At 39.8% G+C, this 18,603-nt stretch overlaps 1 protein-coding gene across 3 annotated transcripts in view; it reads right to left on the bottom strand.

The window, feature by feature from the left end:
- GIMD1 (GIMAP family P-loop NTPase domain containing 1) overlaps positions 1–14,640 on the bottom strand; it is a 28,665-nt gene extending 14,025 nt beyond the window's left edge. For all 3 annotated transcript variants that reach the window (XR_013272293.1, XM_077476680.1, XM_077476679.1), the window contains exons 1-2: positions 14,546–14,640; positions 10,384–10,777 (exon numbers count right to left, since the gene is read on the bottom strand). Coding sequence is in view for 2 of the 3 variants with exons in the window: in XM_077476680.1 (XP_077332806.1) it covers positions 10,384–10,770 (387 nt within the window). In the remaining variant the exon portion in view is untranslated. The remainder of the gene's footprint in view (positions 1–10,383; positions 10,778–14,545) is intronic.
- Positions 14,641–18,603: the final 3,963 nt, after the last annotated feature.

Here is an 18,603-nt window from a genome sequence, read left to right on the forward strand (position 1 = left end):
GTCCAGGCCATCTGTGCATCTTCATTAACAAGCCTCCCTGATAGAGAGCTGCCTCCCTCCTCTCTCCTCCTGAATTTTTAGTTTAGTTTTTTTTTATTTTACTGCATGTAGCACAATCTGTGAAAGGGGGGGGGGGGGGTCATATGATTGATCTGACTCTCCCTTATTCATAGATCATGATACATGCATTTTAATATGGAACTACACTTCATCTGAGCACCACAAACCAAATATGCTATTTATAACATTTTTAATATTCAAAGCAAACTCGCCTATCCATCCATGACCCCTAGCTTTATTTATTTGATAAATCACTTTGAAAAATACCTCCTAGCATTTCTGGCAGTGGCCATCTTGAGTAAGGGCAGATGATTCATGTAGCATTTACTTCCTGGAATACATCTGCTGCCCTTAGTTTAGGCATGCAAGTAGGAGAGGATGTGCTTAGCTGAGGAAGATACTCCTGCCATACTGAAGACTACTGAGATGTATGACATCATTTGCCTAGGCCTGGAAATCAGGAAGTAACTGAGGAAATGTAAAACAATAAAAAGTTTAAAACAAGCAAATATGATATACTTTCCTGTCCATTTACTAATGCTAGCACCATAAGGATTAGAGTGAGGTTTCACTTAAATCAATGAAACAACTTTTCACATTGGAAGAGGGGGTGGCCCCCTGTCAGGTAGCTTCTCAGACTTGAATCTATAGTAGTAGGAGGCAGGAAGAGGACCTGTCATCCCTGCAGAGAAGATTTCTACAGGATCCAGCTCACTGACAGACTTGGGACATTGGGAACTATTGCAAAACATTGAAGATGGGACTTTCTAGGTTTGCATCAACATCCATTGTGGGGTTCCATCTGCGACTCTGGACACCTGCTAGCTTTTTCTCTTTTTATAGAAATCCAGCATAATGATTATATAGTACCCCCCCCCCTTTTTTTTATATGGTTTTGTTACCAATTGCACGTCAATATCTGTAAGCCCCCAGGGCTCCTTGTGCCATGGGTCTTTCTAAGCAGGCTTGTGACCACCTGAGCTCACACTTTACTACCTAGTTTGGTTATGCTTTCCATCCATCACTGTTACACACGCATTATTTTTTGGTGGTTTGCTCTTCTGTTAGTGGGGTGCAGGTCTTTGTCTGCCTGCCTGATGGGTGTTGGCTAACCACAGCATTGTTTCAGTTTACCTTTTTGTATATATATCTATATATATATAATCTTTGTATGTAAAACCTATGTATATTTTGTTGTTAACTATGTGTCTTAAGGCTCCTGAAGAAGCCCTAGACACGAAACATGTCGAGCTAAGCTACATTATGCCACAATCAGAATACATCAAGGTTTGTGGAATCATATGTAATGGTTCAGGATGGACTGTATTTATCCTTATTGAATACTATTATTGATGTATAATTAGTGGTGTTTAATTTACTCTGCAGACATTAATCATTAGCGTAATTTTTAAATAATTACTGCTTCCTTTTAATCATGTTTAAATAAAGATAATGCATTTTAAATATTGGTTGCTGTTGTGCCCATAAAGTCCAATCTTCAATGATTTGCAATAGTTCCTCGATGGTGCAAATTTCTACCTTGGTATCCACAGCACCATCCTGTAGTGATACTAAATAACTCAATTTCAGACTTGGGACATACGTCATTACAGGTAAGTTAGGTCACTAAAGCTATAGATAGAAATTTGGAATTTTTTAAAAATGTTTAGCCAGGCTTTAACTTTAACCTAAAAGCAGAGACATCAAACAAGAAGTGGAAAAGTATAACGTCAAGAAAACACAAATGAGCAAGAAAATTCTATGATTCGTTCTTGCTAATTATGAACTATATTATCCAGAAGTCCTCAGATAACCAGATAAAACATCTCGCACTCACAAGTCTTTATTCGGAAGGCACGGTATTCCAAAAAGTGAATGTTTAACACAACATGCAGTTCTCTAGCAGAGAGACTCAAGGTTTTCTATCCCAGTGGAGGACACAGATGGCTTGTTTTATTCTCTCAGTCCAACCGAAAAGCTGAGAGGATGATTCAGACAGTAAAAACGCTCTTTTTAAGAAGTCATTCAGTAGAGGTGTTGATCCATACATAGTACTTCTCCATTTACTGTGTGTACCTACTAATGAGGTGTGTGTAAAAAAGTGCAGTACCTAAACCAGCATATATTTTAACTAAAACCTAAAATTGTTGAAAACGCTCACAAAAAATATTCGAAACTAGAAAGGAATTAAAGCAGTATTTAACCCAAAAGCAAGCATTTATTGTAATGCAGCTTACCAATTCTTAGATGTGATGGCTGCATTTGCTTTCTTTTTTTTTATACTTTCTTTCTTCTGTTTTCATCTGGTGATCCAGCCAGTAAGTCTGATGTTTTTCAAAAGAACAGGCTCTCTTGCAGATGTATCAGGTAAATGGATGAGACAAACCATTCAAAACTGACAGGGGTGTTTACAATGGTCAGTTTTATTTATATAAAACCTTTATCTCAAAAGGAAAATATTGCTGTATCTGCTTACTAAGTGTTAGCTGGATTTCAGCTTCAATTTGTTAGTGTATTTAAATTTACTAAAACTCCCCTCCCCCAGACTGTCAATGCTGCTATTCAAAGGTGCCCCCTGTGTTCATTCATCTAGGGTGGGGGCACTCTAAGCCCTTGTACACACGGTCGGAGAATCCGTCGGAATGTGTCCTATCGGACCGTGTCGTCGGATAATCCGACTGTGTGTGGTATGCATCAGACTGATTCCGTCGGAATATCCGTCGGACCCAATTTTCCAACATGTTGGAAATATTTCCCGACCAACTGGGCTGATCGGACATACTCCGATCATTGGTAAAGAATTTTGATCGGACCAAGTGCCACGCATGCTCAGATCAAATTCCTACATCAAAGCTATTGGCTACTAGCCTGAATGTAGTCCCATCGTAACAAAATTACGTCATCACGTTCTGAAAGATTTTTTCGCCAACTTTGTCCGACCGTGTGTATGCAACAGTTTCGGACAAGATCCAACGGACAAAATCCGACGGGCAAAATCCGATGGATTTGGTTGTGGAAATCTCCGACCGTGTGTACAGGGGCTTAGCCCTTGGAAACGGTCGGAGAATCCGTCGGAATGTGTCCTATCGGACCGATTCGTCGGATAATCCGACTGTGTGTGGTATGCATCGGACTGATTCAGTCGGACCCAATTTTCCAACATGTTGGAAATATTTCCCGACCAACTGGGCCGATCGGACATACTCCGATCATGTGTAGAGAATTTTGATCGGACCAAGTGCCACGCATGCTCAGATCAAATTCCTACATCAAAGCTATTGGCTACTAGCTTGAATGTAGTCCCATCGTAACAAAATTACGTCATCACGTTCTGAAAGATCGGATTTTTTCGCCAACTTTGTCCGACCGTGTGTATGCAACAGTTTCGGACAAGATCAGATGGACAAAATCCGACGGGCAAAATCCGACGGATATGGTTGTGGAAATCTCCGACCGTGTGTACAGGGGCTAATACAGGAGGTGTGTTACTGGCTGGATCACCAAGGGAATATAAAGTGAGAAAAAACTGCGCTATCCACAAACAACAAATAAATAATAGCTGCTAGCACCGCAGACTTACTAAAACAAACAAAATGGTGAAATAATAAAAAAGGTGCAGCGCTTAGATTATATATATGACAATATCTAAATAATCTTTTACCAGCGTAAAATCCAAGGGAAAACAAAGAGAAAAAAGCCTAAAAACAGAAAACTAATGCAGCCACCACATCTAATGATTGGAAAGTTCCAATATACATTTTGGTTTTGGGTTTAATACCACTTTAAAATACACAGACATGATGAAAAAAAAAAGTTCTGTTGACATTACAACTAGCAGACAAAGTAAGAATCAATGGTACCATAGACTGTTTATAAAGGCAAAAAAGATTTTTTACCTTAATACATTCTTTCTATTACAGTATGAAAAAAAAACGTTTACAAGTTTGCGCTTACATGAGTATGATCTCGATTCTTCTCTCTTTTTCTCTCCTTTTAGAAGACTGACGGCGGTGAGAGCCATTGGCTCCTGCTGCTGTCAATGAAATCCAGTAAGGAAGGAGTGGGGATACAGGACCAAGTTAAGTGTCTTAAGACGCGTATGTCTGCCCCCATAACAAGCAATTTGCTATAGGGCCACACAGAGAAGAGGAGGAGCTGACTGTGCCAGGGGAACCCCAGAAGAGGAGGGTCTGGGTGCTCTGGGCAAAACCATTGCACAGAGCAGGTATGTGTTACATGTTTGTTACTTACAAAGTCAAGAGTAAACTTATGCTGCGCACACACGATCAGAATTTTGGTCAGAAAAAGCTCTGATGGTTTTTCCTACGGGATTCCGCTCAAGCTGTCTTGCATACACACAGTCACACAAAAGTTCTCTGAACTTTCGACCGTCAAGAACGCGGTGAAGTACAACACTACGATGAACCGTGAAAATGAATGAAGTTCAATGCTTCCTAGCATGCATCTAATTGATTCCGAGCATGCGTAGGAAATTTGTGCGTCGGATTTTGTACAGAGGATCGGAATTTCTGGTCGGAACTTTTTCCGCCCGAAAAATTGAGAACATGCTCTCAATCTTTTGCTGGCTGAAATTCCGCCAGCAAAAGTCTGATGGAGCATAGACACAATCACATTTTCCGACCAAAAGCTCTCATCGGACTTTTGCTGGTGTAATTTCCAATCGTGTGTATGGGGCATTACAATCACTTGATCAGCCAATGTTGTCACTTACTTTAATGAGAAACACTTTTGTTGCCAGCGGTTTAGACATTAGTGGCTGTGTGTTGAGTTATTTTGAGGGGACAGCAAATTTACACTGTTATACAAGCTGTACACTCACTACTTTACATTGTAGAAAAGTGTCATTTCTTCAGTGTTGTCACTTGAAAAGATATAATAAAATATTTATAAAAATGTGAGGGGTGTACTCAGTTTTGTGAGATACTGTATACACTGATCAGCCGTAACTTTAGCAATACTGACAGATTAAGTAAATAACATTGATTATCTTATTACAATGTCATTTGAAAGTTGGTGGGATATGCTGGTCTTCTAGTAAACATGTCGTCCTTGAAAATAAGCTGTTGAAAGCACACATAATTGGCATCACAGTTTTTTGCATATGGTGCTGCATAGCTGCAGCTGTCAGGGGTCTCCACAGACAAACGTGTCTACAATGGGAGCATAAGAACTGGACCGCGGAGCAATGCAAGAAGCTGGCCTGATGAATCACATTTTCTTTTATATTATGTGGATGGCTGGGTGAGTTGAACATCGCAGAAGGCACCAGGATGCACTATGGGAATAAGTCAAGACAACAGAGGCAGTGTGATGCTTTGAGAAACCTTACTACTGAGAAACCTTGGGTCCTGACATTTATGTGGATGTCACTTAACACCTACCCCCCATCTAAACATTGTTTAGACCCCATCATGGAAACGGTATTGCCTGATGGCAGTGGCCTCTTCATTAGGATGATGAGTCCTTCTATACTACAAAAATTGTTCATGAATAGTTTGAGGAACACAGCAATAAGTTCAAGGTGTTCACTAGGCCTCCAATTTCTCCAGATCTCAATCCTGTAAGCAACTGTGGTATGTGCTGAAAAAAGAAGTCCGATCCATGGAGGCTCCACTTTGCAACTTACAGGGCTTAAAGAATCGGCTACTAATGGCTTGGTGCCAGATACCACAGCATACCTTCAGAGGTCTACTGGTGTCCATGTCTCGAAGTGTCAGGGCTGTTTTGGTGCCAAAAGGGGGACCTACTCAGTATTAGGTGGGTGGTTCTAAAGTTAGGGCTGATCAGTGTTTATATATATATATATGTATTTGGGGCTCTGAATCATTAACCAGCTGTGTCTTGGTAAAACAATCTTTAATTTGTCAACAATTGCAAAAAAAAAAACAGCCTATCTTCCGCATAAACAAATAAAACATTCCATAATGCAACTTTGGCTTACTGGCAGCACACACTTGTCCTACTACAGGGTTTAAAGTTCCTACCTGCCCCAGGGGTCTAGAAAAGGTCATAGCAGTTCAGCAGCGTATCAGTAAACAGCAGCCCACAGCCCTCTCACACCCTGGGGTTGATTTATTAAAGGCAAATAGACTGTACACTTCCCAAGTGCAGTTGCACTTATTTTCCCAAGAGCTTAGTAAATGCGGTGAAGCTCTGCTGATTTCCATCATCCTGTCATGTGCAAGCAAAATGCATTTTTTTTTTGTTTTTTTTTGTTTTTTTTTTACTTTCTTTGCACTTATTTAGGTATTTTATACTGCATTCACTAAGCTTCACCACATTTATTAAGTTCTGGGAAAAAAGTGCAAAGTGCATTGGCTGTTACCTTTAGTAAATCAACCCAATTGCATCCTGCTCCACACAACACCTCATCAACCCCTGCTGGTTGCTTCCTGCCCCTTTAGATCTCTCTCGCAGGTGGGTTAATCCTGAGTATTTAAAACTGCTTCTGTTTTTGTCCCCCTTAAAGGGACCACAACCCAAACAATGGTGACACACTACCAATCAGGAGCTATCCCTGGTGTCCTGTATGAACTGTACTAATTTATACAGTATATTAGAAAATGCAGTGGAATCTCCTAAAGAGAAGTCCACAGACTTTCCAGCTCCTAAGGTGGCCCTCCACATTATCTTGCTGGAGAATAACTAAAGGGACTTACAAAACGTCATGACTATGTTTTGGCTTGATCGTGGTGTTAGAAGTGACTGGTACTAGTGGTATTAATGTACATGATGGTGAAAAGGATGATTTTATTATATTGTTCTTCTACAATTTTAGGCATTGCTAGGTCACAATTTCTATAATTTCAGCATTGTTGTGTGCTATTGGAGTCTCCTAGAGTGTTTTTCAATTTATGTGTTATTAGTAGCCTGTCACTTTTCATCAAAGAAGAGTTTCAGTGTGCCCCATTTCATGGATGACCAGAATCCATATCATTCAGAGAATCTGTACAGGCTATAGTAATGCTTAGAGAAGCGCAAAATATTAAGACTATATAGAGCCTGATAATTAATCAAGTGGGGTATTGTAATTTATATTACAAAGTTTCATGGCATGTCCTATTGCCTTGAGCTCTTCGATCACATCCTCTGCCTTTATACTGTTTGCAGCTTAAGGGCTCCCAGCATCTGCAATTATAGTGAAAAACAGCAGCTAAAAAGCCAACTATTACATCATGTAGGGAGTATAATTAAGTAAAAGAAAGGAAATTCCAAATTGCAGATTACTGTAGATCCTTGATGAGTTTCTTTCCGGTTCTGCTGACCATATCTTTACCTTGTAAATACTTCCATGAAAGCATGTCTTTTCCAATAACTTTGTTGGAAATTGGAAGCAAAGTCTGCCACCATCCATCACTGTACTGCCGTCTGGAAACCTGAATGAGCTGAAAGCACTGTCATTTTCCCCTTTCTAGAACCGTAGACAATATTATAGCACAGTAACATAGAGTTATGTTGTATTCTACCCGTTATATATGGCAGCTGTTAATATTTCGTACATCTATTATTCTCCTGTATCTTCCACTATTCAGGCTAAAAACAATCTTCTAGCCTTGACATAAAGGGAGCTGCTCTGTAAAGGGGGCACTGTGATCTAAAAGGGGGCAGCTCTGTAAAGGGGTCACTGTGATCTAAAAGGGGATAGCTCTGTAAAGGGGGCAGGCACTGTGATGTAAAGGGGACTGCACTTTAAATGGGCACTGTAATGATTACAGTGCCCCTTTACAGAGCGTCCCCCTTTATATCACAGTACCCCTATACATTACACTCAGTGGCCCTAGCAATCACAGCCTTCTCCATCACATCGCTGCTCAATTCCAATCTGTGCCTTCTGTGAAACAGGACTCCTACCTTTGGCAGAGGGCAGGGGCTGTTATCAACCCGTGAGTTCTCTCCTGGCTCCCCCCCACCCACCCGACTGACAAAGTAATCCTATTAGCAGGGCAGAAGGGGGGGAGGTGCTGCAGATCTGGACGGAGGATGGGAGCTTGCCAAAATACTCCTGCTCTCTGTCCAGATCTCCAGCTTCTCCCTCCCCCTGCCCTGCTGATGATCTCCTTGGCTGGGCAGGGGAGCCAGTAGAGTACACAGGCTGATAACAGCGTCCTGTGCAGGGGAGGCACAGATGGGAATGAGGCATGGCCGTACAGCAGGAGGTGAGCAGCGACCATGGTATGTAATAGCCCTGTGCAGATCACAGTCGCTGCTCACCTCCTGCTGTGTGGTCCAGTCATCAACAGGCCACAGACCAGCACCAGCCCGCTGCCCGGGGGTTGGGGACTCCTGCTGTAACATTGTTCCTTTATATTTGGGAAGTGAGCCATTTTTCATTAGTTCTGGGATCTGATCCAGTATTATGTAATGTCTTACCTGATAGTGAAGCCCACAGAGGCTTTGTGGACTGTAATGACATTTAAGGTCCATTCACATGAGCCAGCATTTTATAACGCAGTGGCTGTTGTGCGGTCTGGTAAGAATCACCGCTCTGTACTGCACTATTCCTTTCTTTGAAAAAACTTTATTGAAATGTCACATACACATTTCATAAAGTTTATATCATATGGTCATCGTGAGGTACGAGACGGTGCCTCGAGCTGTGGTGAGCTGAAAAAAGTAGTGCACGCACTACTCTTTTTCAATGCACCATGCCCGCACTCCATTGCAGTGATGCGAATTGGGCACACATGAGACAAGGCATTTTTCCTTCTAATATGGTGGGACTGCGCTGGAATAACCTCCCAGCGCAGGCCCATCGCATCTGGTGTGAATAGAGCCTTAGCTTTACTATTCATCATGTATCAATGCGCCATGACTAAGAACTTTATATTGTTCACAGCCACCATGTAGACTAAAACCTGTACTAAAATATGAAAGTTGGAATCTGCACGTTTCATTCAGATTGGTGGTTTGATAGTAATACTGGACATTCTTATTTTAAAGTTGGTGTCTCCAAAATGTCTATCTGATGTCATCTCTAACACTGTTAATTACAGGCATGTACAACACTGCATACAAATGAAAAATATTGCAGTGCTTACATTGCCTTTCCATCCCTAGACCCCAAATCTAATATAAAAAAGATTTGGAAAAGCCGCGCTTAGGAGAAAGTTCAGGTTGCTGCCGCCCTCTAAGTCCTCAGCCCCCTGTTTGGAGGCTGTGGCCGTTTAGCTGTTTACAATATTAATATGGGGCTTTAGGCGCTACCTATACCAATCAAGATGTTTTTCCTGGATTAATGCCCTAAGGCGAAAGAACGTTATAATATACAAATTAGATTCCCCAGTCCAAAGGTGACTTACAGTGTACGAACGATGGGGTTAGTTAATACACCAAACCACAGTGCAAACTGTATATGCACTAGATACTGGGAATGGAGTAATAGCCCAAAAAATCTAATATGTGTGTGCGGATAATTAATTATGAATTATTTAGTATTATAAAGCCAAAGATACAACTTTCTATCTACCTACTACATGCCTCACTTCCATAAATAGGATTTATCGATATAAGGTCTATTGAATTAGTGACACTGTGTGGGCAATTCTTCTGTGCTAAGGGCTCTCTCAACAGTGATTGCAGTGACACTCATAGGATTAACATGACAGCTTTTATCTTTATAATATCATCGAAATGTTCTCGGCAGCACACGCTCCTACCGCATGTGGTTAGAGACATTCCAATCTGATGAAAAGGCCCCAGAGATAAGTAAGTAATAGGGAGCTGTGGGAATCCATGGCCAGGAAAAATATGAGTGATATAAGAATACGTGTGCATATACATTATAGTATTGAAATTCTCATTTAACACTAATGTTGTTTTAAGATATAATATAATTTTCCAGTCATCTTGTGAACCTCTGTGTTTTTGGAAAACCATTTAGGAACAACACCATTACAACGTAAAAGGTCACGAATTTGATTTTCAAACACATCCAGCGTTTTTTGTCTCTGTTTTAGCACCCTAATACCATTTGACAGCGTGTATGTGAATGGTGTAACCTGGCCTGGCCTTACTGGGAATAAGTAAGGTAGAGCTCGTATTAGCCGTTTCATCTGGCAGCAATTAATTTCATACACGATTTTTGAAACACGGACAAGGCAGATCTCTCGATAAGGGATTAAAGATAAAACTGCAAATCTACAGGGCCTTGAAGTGGAATGTACAACAGCTACACATTTCCATGTCTCTATTCTTCAGTTTCTCAAAAGAATTGATAAAGACGTGCACACAAAACAGGCAGGGGAGAGGATTGCTCACCCCTTAGAAAGTGATAGAAATTACTCATCTCATTACAAGAATTACCTCGGCTAATTTGACAGTGTGCTGGTTATCTTCTTCGCAGAGTGGAATGTCTGCCCTTAGGACAAGTAGGGCCATATGTAACCCCTGCGAAAAGTACTGCGAGAGGGCTTTTCTCACTCTCCTCTTCACCTCGTCCTGGCTCAGGCTGCTGTGAGGGATACCAGGTGTGTCCAGCACCTGCAATTTAAGGCCCAGCTCCCTCCCCATCCGACGAATAAAATTGGGCATTCGTATTCTGCACAGTCGGCAGTCTTTGGTCACGGAGTGTGGGAAAAACTTGCTCTCGAATTCGTAACTTCCCAGCAGGCTGTTTCCGAGAGAACTTTTACCACATTTCGTCTTTCCCAGTAGAAGCAGATTAATGGTGATCTCATTATTACCCTCCATTCCTTCTCTGTCAAAATAGAGTAATCACAGGACAGATGTTAATATCAGCAACTTCAGGATTTATGGCTTGCAGGTTATATCCAAAGAACACCTATAAACAACCAGATTCATGCCAAGCTGTTAGATGTAAGACTCTAGGTCATAACAACGCTGCATCCTGAGGACATGTGAAGACTATTTTATGATGCTCTTCAAAAACAATGTAAAAAATATATAGGTCCCCATGCTGCCCCACATTTTACAGCCCAATTCCCACTGTGATTAGAGAGCATACATTGCTCTATGATGAAAAGTGGATATACTATGTTGTGCAGTGTGAGCAAAAGAATAACAGAATATGAAATTGTAATCTTATTACATTTTACCATATCCTAGTGTGTGGACATACTGGAATGCCACGTGTTTTATATAGTGGTGTTTTTACCAAGGCTTTATTCCTAATAATAGCAGAATTAGTTCTAGCATATACCAAACAAACACTAACAAAGTGCTTACCTTACATATTGTAAAATATGTTAGCTAAATTAAAGCACTAAATAATATATATATATATATATATATATATATATATATATATATATATATATATATATATATATATACAGGGGCAGACTGACAACTGATTAAGGGGCCCCCAGGCAATCAGAGATTATGGGGCCACACAGTATACACACACACATTATACAATGGCACAGTATACACAGCCATGCTTCTATAAGATGAGAAGGTACTGGAGAGGTGGGGCAGCTATAATCTCGGGATTTTTAGACCAAAAGGATGTCGGTAAGGGACATTTCAGAGACAGATGTACAAAAAACACAGATTTCTACATACTGTCCCTGTGTTTACTGAGGCTGGCAACCCTGATGGGCCCCCCTAGTGGCCCAGGGGGCCCTCGGGCAGTGCCGAGTGGCCGAATGGTCAGTCCGCCCCTGTGTATATATATATATATATATATATATATATATATATATATATATATATATATACACAGTATATATATTGCGGTTTACCAATTTTTAGTTGTGGTGGTTGCATTTCTTTTCTTTTTTAATCTTTTCTTTTTTTTATTTCTTTTATCCCAAAAGGAAAAAACAATCTGTTGCTGTGACTGCTTATAAAGTGTTAGAAGAAGTTCAGCTTTAATTTGCCAGTCAAGCCCATTTAAATCTAAAGTCCATCTAAATCTGCTAGTGCATCTAACGGTACCTTCTCCCCAGATTGACAATGCTACTGTCCAAGGGTGTCTCCATTGCTCCTCCATCCACAGTGAAGACACCAAAGACAGGATGTATGTTACTGACTGGATTACCAGGTGAAAAAAAAAGCCTAAAATGAAAACTAATGCAGCCAACACAGGTAAACTGCAATATGCAAAATGGGTTTAATACTACTTTAAACGAAATAAAATAATATAAATGACACTACAATTACTAACTTGTATTGTTCTCTGTAGACCTAGAGACCATCCAAATCTGCCACCTCCCCCTCTGTCTAGTAATGGTAAAATAATTAATTCACTAAGACTTCTTTCACACTGTGGACGTTTTTCAGGTGCTACAGCGTTAAAAATAGCACCTGAAAAAAGCGGCTCCATTCACTCCAATGTGAAAGCCCGAGGTCTTTCACACTGGAGCGATGCCCTGGCAGGGTGTGACAAAAAGTCCTGCCAGCAGCTTCTTTGGAGCGGTGAAGGAACAGTGAACTCACCGCTCCTCCACCGCTACACCCCATTGAAATCAATACGGCAGCGCTGTGATACCGCCTGCAAAACGCTGCTCCTGCGGCGTTTTGCGGGCAGATTTAAACCCTTTTTGGCCGTAAGCAGGGGTTTAAAACTGCCCCGCCAGTGGCCAAATAGCGCCACCAGAAAGACGGTAAAGCGGTTTTACCGCTGATGCCCTAGATGGCTTGGTGTGAAATAGGTCTAAGAGACTATTTTGTCAGGTTTTGGTTGGTTTAACGAAAACATAAAGTTCAGGTGCTAAACCATGACCGTACATATCCTACAGGAGTACCTTTTTGTACTTGTAACAAGCCAGCAGCTCTATAGCAACAACACCAGGAGTGATGTAAAGCAGTCATTAGCTTTGATACAACATGCACACATGTGGTTATTGTGTGTTTTTAATCCTATGGATTTGCATAAAGAATGACGGCCCGATTTTAGAAGACTGTCTTATGGGTTTAGAAATATATTGTGGTAAAGTGGTAAAGGTTTGGAATTTGCAGGGATATCAGCATGCCCAAGCGCTTGTTGGGAAATTTGTATTAAGATTTGTTTTTTTTCCAACCAATTTTCTATTCCTATACAAGTCTATGGGAACATGAAACCCACTTGCTTCAGGACAGATGCTGGTTAGATAGAGGTCAACGCCAAGTCAAATGCACCTGCCAATGCTGTCAGTGCTAGGTTCAAGGTTCTTGGGACTAACATAAATATAGGCAAAAGTAAGGGGGTAGATTTTGTTCAATGAAAGTATAAGAAATATGAATTTGGAAGGAACTGACTGATTCACATCATACTGCTCAATAAATGCATGCATCAGTGTGCAGCCCATATCTGTTTGATAAAGCACACCGATAGTGGGCTTATCTAATATGGAGTGAAAAGTACAGGGATTCGTAGCAACCAGCCAAAATCATCTCCGTAACTAGACTAACTAGGAAGGTATGGGTTACTACGATTTTGAAACACGGACAAGGCAGATCTCTCGATAAGGGATTAAAGATCAAACTGAAAATCTACAGGGCCTGACATTGGAATGTACAACAGCTACAATTAGCCCACAATATACTGTAAGTAATATCTGAATGAAGGAAATCTTTTATCAAAAGGTTAGTTCACCTTTATCAAAAAACTGTCTACGGAGATAAGGGGCGTCTGTAGATTTAAGCACACTAAATTGAAATAATGTTGTTGCTACGAGTGTAGGCCAATTATGTACTTTATGATGTCTGACTGAATACTCTGAAGATGTTGCTAAAAGGCCTAGGTGTTATTGCTCCCCTTCACCACAAGACTGAGCTCTCAATCTACATTAGGGGAGAGAAAGAGCATGTGAGGGAGTCTGAACTTGAGAAAATGCTAACTCCTGTGATGGCGGAGGTGAGCAGTAAAGACTAGACCTCACTAAGCAAGCTAGGCTTTGTGAGGTATATAAATGGCCTACACCTATAGCAAGGTCATTATATAACTTTAGTCAGAGCTGCACAGTTTGTTTTATCTACAGAAACCCCTTACCTGCATAGGCAGTTTATTTTTTTGTAAAGGTGAACTAACACTGTAATGTTTACTATTAGATGGCAATGTACACAGAGGTCCAAGGCAGTGAAAAAAAAAAACCCTTTCCTAATCAGTATTAGCCCAGTGTTATGTGCTATTCCATATTTTCATCATATGATTTCTTTTTCCATTTTTTTCATATTTTTCACACTCCAAGGATCTAAAAATTCAGCGAACAAATGCATTAGGTAGTTGTTGCAATTAAACAATCTGTCATATTATAGTTACATATCGTAATATTATTATAATACTGAAATTATAAATGTAAAAAAAGGAGCTATTAGCAGGTGCTCCCATCCATACCGGAAATCATATTTGCATATATATATATATATATATATATATATATATATATATATATATATATATACACTTAGCTAGAAAGGACAAATACATTTCTATTTATTAGTGCATGTGATGATTTGTAGGAAATGATAGTATTTAGGAGATACCTAAAATTAATAAATATATTTAGTTCTTTCTGCTTACCGTGCGTCTTGAACAGTGTGAGATGTAGAGAATGAACTTTAGCACAGAGATGATGCTATCCCTGGTACCATACTCAGGGGAGTACAGAATCTTTGTATTGGTTAATGTGTTACAAAGGGATCAAAGTTTAATGAAGATAAGTATGCATATGTACAGCAGACACTGAGTTTCTCAACCCACTCCTCACAACTGTCAATAGACAATCCAATAACATTTTCCTTCACACAGATAAAAATATAACATGATAATTTGCTTGACAGGATGCCTATTCCATAAATGCTAAAGTGACCGGCTTTATCAAATACAAACACCCATGTCTTTTTGCCATATGAGCTCCATAAACTCTTTTACTATTATTTATTAAATGCTTAAATAAATTATTGTTATTGATTAGCTTATTTATTTTAGGTTATTCTTTTTAATTATTTCAATTTATTTGTTGCTACCTTGGACTTGTTGGTAATTTGGCATCAAAACTGAATACATTTGTGTGTGGATATTGGTTTCAAAGACAACTCACAAGAGTCTCCGCTGCTTAAATAAAACACAGTAATTTTCTCTTTTTCCTCTTTCTCACAAACAATGAGTAGTTTAGGCCATGGGAAGATGAGTCTCTGCAATAATAATTATGTTCAGTGGGTGGATTGCTAGCCACATATGCCTTGGGCAATAGAATCTAAATGCAGCCTTGAAGATTATTGATGAAACTTTATATCTGCTTTTCCTTTTACTTTTTCATGGTTCATTTAATTTGGAACATCATATGTGAACATTCTCTAGAAAACATAATAAAAACCTTGGTAATTTTTATGTATCTGATAGTAAAACCATACAAAGCTTAAAACAGATAAGCATATGTTTTGTATACATACAATATACATATATGTGTGTACATACAGTATGTGTGTGTGAGTTCTTTCTGTGATTCAGTCTTGCAAAAATATTTTTTTGCAATTCACAGACAAAAAAGTTTGACAAAACAAAAAAAAAAGCAATTTGTTCTATGTTTGTGATTGTTAAAGCTCGTACACACTGTAAGAAAATCGGGCGAACATTTTCATCTAATTTTGTACGACTATCGTATAGTGTGTACACAACTTTCTACAGCCGATCCCGACTTTTTGAATGAAAATTTCTGAAGGCACAGGCTCCAAAATGTTTCTCATACGGGTACCGAATGAATGATTTTAGTTTAATGTGTACCGTTTTTGTATGCTTTTTGTACAAGAAAAATCAGAAATGAAAGACTATGCATGATCAGAAACAATAAACAACAAACATAAAATCCTTTGTCATATGAGAATTTTCATACAAATTTTCCTATATCGATTCTGATTTGCTGTGAAACGAGGAAAATCTGACAATTGTTTGCCCGATCTTTTTATAGTGTGTACCCCACTTAAGTTTTGAACAATGGTGTTACTATAGCTAGAAAGTATAACTTTTATTCTATCATTCATTCCATTTAAAATTATGCTAAAATTATAATGCTGGTGCAAAGCATGGCAAATTTATTTAATTATTTACAAATAAAAAAGTATGTTTCCAGTTTTGCACTGTGTTACTGAAAAAAATAAACAAAAAATTAATTAAGGTTTAACTACTAATGAGAAAAATACTAGGAAAATAATAGTTCAAAAGGGAAATAAGGCGTTAATTTAAGGTCCAATTGGGGTAAATTAGGGTTAATAAGAGTTAAATAGGAACACAATTTTCTAAAAAATAACCTGCAAGGGTGAGAACCCCTAAGTACAGCAATGTCTGCACAACTGTCTCTCAAAGGGACTACAACCCAAATATTGGGGAAATGTACCGGCCATCCAAGACACATTTCCGATGTCCTGTACAATATATAGATCCATATATACAACGATCAGCCATAACTTTAGGACCGCCTACCTAATATTGAGTAGGTCCCCCTTCGCCACCAAAACAGCCCTTGCCCATCGTAGTATGCATGCCACTAGACCTGTGTTCTGTGCTATTTGCCACCAAACCATCAGTAACAGATCCTTTAAAGCAGTATTAAACTCTAAACCAAAATGTAACAAATTGCAGCTTATCAATCATTAGATATGGTTCCTACGCAGATGTAATACAGGGCTCTGCCCAGCCTTTGGGTCTTGGTAGAGCCCCTGGGCATACCTGCACAGGAGCAGGTGATTTCAAAGACAGCAAAGCTTTCAAACTTTCCTAGTCGCAGTCTTTGAGTGGTAAACTCCGCTTGTGCGCTTTCAGTATCTGAGCCCAACAGAATATCTGCGCATGTGCAGGGGCAGGGAGATATTTTTGTCTCGGCATTAAATTCAGGATGTGTTGCTTTGCAGCAAAGATAAAGCTTTTTAGAAAAAAATATATTCCAGTTATGAGAGAGGGAGAGGGGAGACAGCGGGGAGCCCAACATGTTCTACAGGGTGAAGGTTCCTTATAGGATGGGTTAGAATGTATATAAACCATAACAAATAACTTTATTTGGTCTAATAAATAAAATATACCATAAAATGTGTTTTGTTAAAACATAAAAATCCATAGCACAATACAGGATATCTTTAGTACCACATTTAATAAATTCAGCTAAAAAATCCCAAGCATGAAAGAATGAGTCCTAAAAATTGGCCAGGGATGCTCCATTGAAGAGACAATATATTCAGGAAAGTATTTAGTAGAGAGATATAAAGATATCTGTGGGAAATGAGTAGTTTTTAAGAAATCAAGGAGATACCGTATTTATCGGCGTATAAGGAAATCACTGAGCCATCGTCTCCTATCCATTTGGCTCTCCGCTCAGCTGTCATGTCACACACACATTCCTGCCTCCACCACCGGCATTGGACCAGTGTTCTGTCTATCACAGAAGCTGGTCCAATGCCAATGGCGGAGGCAGGACTGTGTGTGTCACTGCTGACTGAAAGCCGAGGAAACAGATGACGACTGACGAGATGGTGAGCTGCATTAATGGGGGAGATGGGCACAGAACAGGCTGCAGATAGGAAAAGAACAGGCTGCATATAGGGACAGAACAGGCTGCAGATGGGGACAGAACAGGCTGCAGATAGGCACAGACAGGCTGCAGATGGGGACAGAACAGGCAGCAGATGGGGACAGAACAGGCAGCAGATGGGGACAGAACAGGCTGCAGATGGGCACAGAACAGGCTGCAGATGGGGACAGAACAGGCAGCAGATGGGGACAGAACAGGCTGCAGATGGGGACAGAACAGGCTGCAGATGGGCACAGAACAGACTGCAGATGGGGACAGAACAGGCTGCAGCTTCAAAGTGGTTTATTTAAAAAAAAAAAAATTTCCCTGAAACTTCCCTCTTGTTATACGACGGTGCATATTATACGCCGATAAATGCAGTATATGAGAATGCGGGGCATAGGAGATTGAAAACGGATTAGGGCACCGGTATTATGGCTATGTAGTGAATTGGTTACTTGGGAAAGATCAAGCTTACAAAGTGCTTTTAGTTAATGTGATATGTCGAATAAAGCTTTGATGTAACGTTTAAGAAAACGAATAAAAGAAAAAATACAAAAAAAAATGTGTTTAGCTATATTAAATAAAAGTTGGGAGGTCGTGTAACCTTATAATCATTAATCAAGAAAAAATTACCCACATGCCCCCACTAAGAGGCGACTGTGGGAAATGGGGATTTAAAGTGCAACAAATCACAACTCAAAAATAGAAAATATAAACATTAAAAACGTGAAAAGAAAATTAAAAAAGTGAAGTGCTACCTCAACATACAAACACTTTGCTAAAGTCACATGTGTGGTAACGAAACCCATCAGGGGCAGAGCTTGTGACGTCATCACACTATTGCAGGAAGTATACAATCACCCATGGGGGAAGCAGGGCCAAGGACTTGCAGATGATTTCAAGGATGGATCTGTATATGCTCAAGTTCATCACCTGCATGCACCAGGGCTTTTGCATTCTTAAATGTGAGTGGAAGAGTTGTGTTTTTAATATATTTGTTGTATACAGTACTGCACTATGTTAGTTCCTTCTTTACCCTTATGTTGCCATTGTCTATGAGAGACCATGTTTGCAG

This window comes from Lithobates pipiens, unplaced genomic scaffold, assembly GCF_037356315.1.
Source record: "Lithobates pipiens isolate NorthernLeopardFrog02 unplaced genomic scaffold, aLitPip1_a1.2 Scaffold_13, whole genome shotgun sequence".
NCBI classification, from domain to species: Eukaryota; Metazoa; Chordata; class Amphibia; order Anura; family Ranidae; genus Lithobates; species Lithobates pipiens.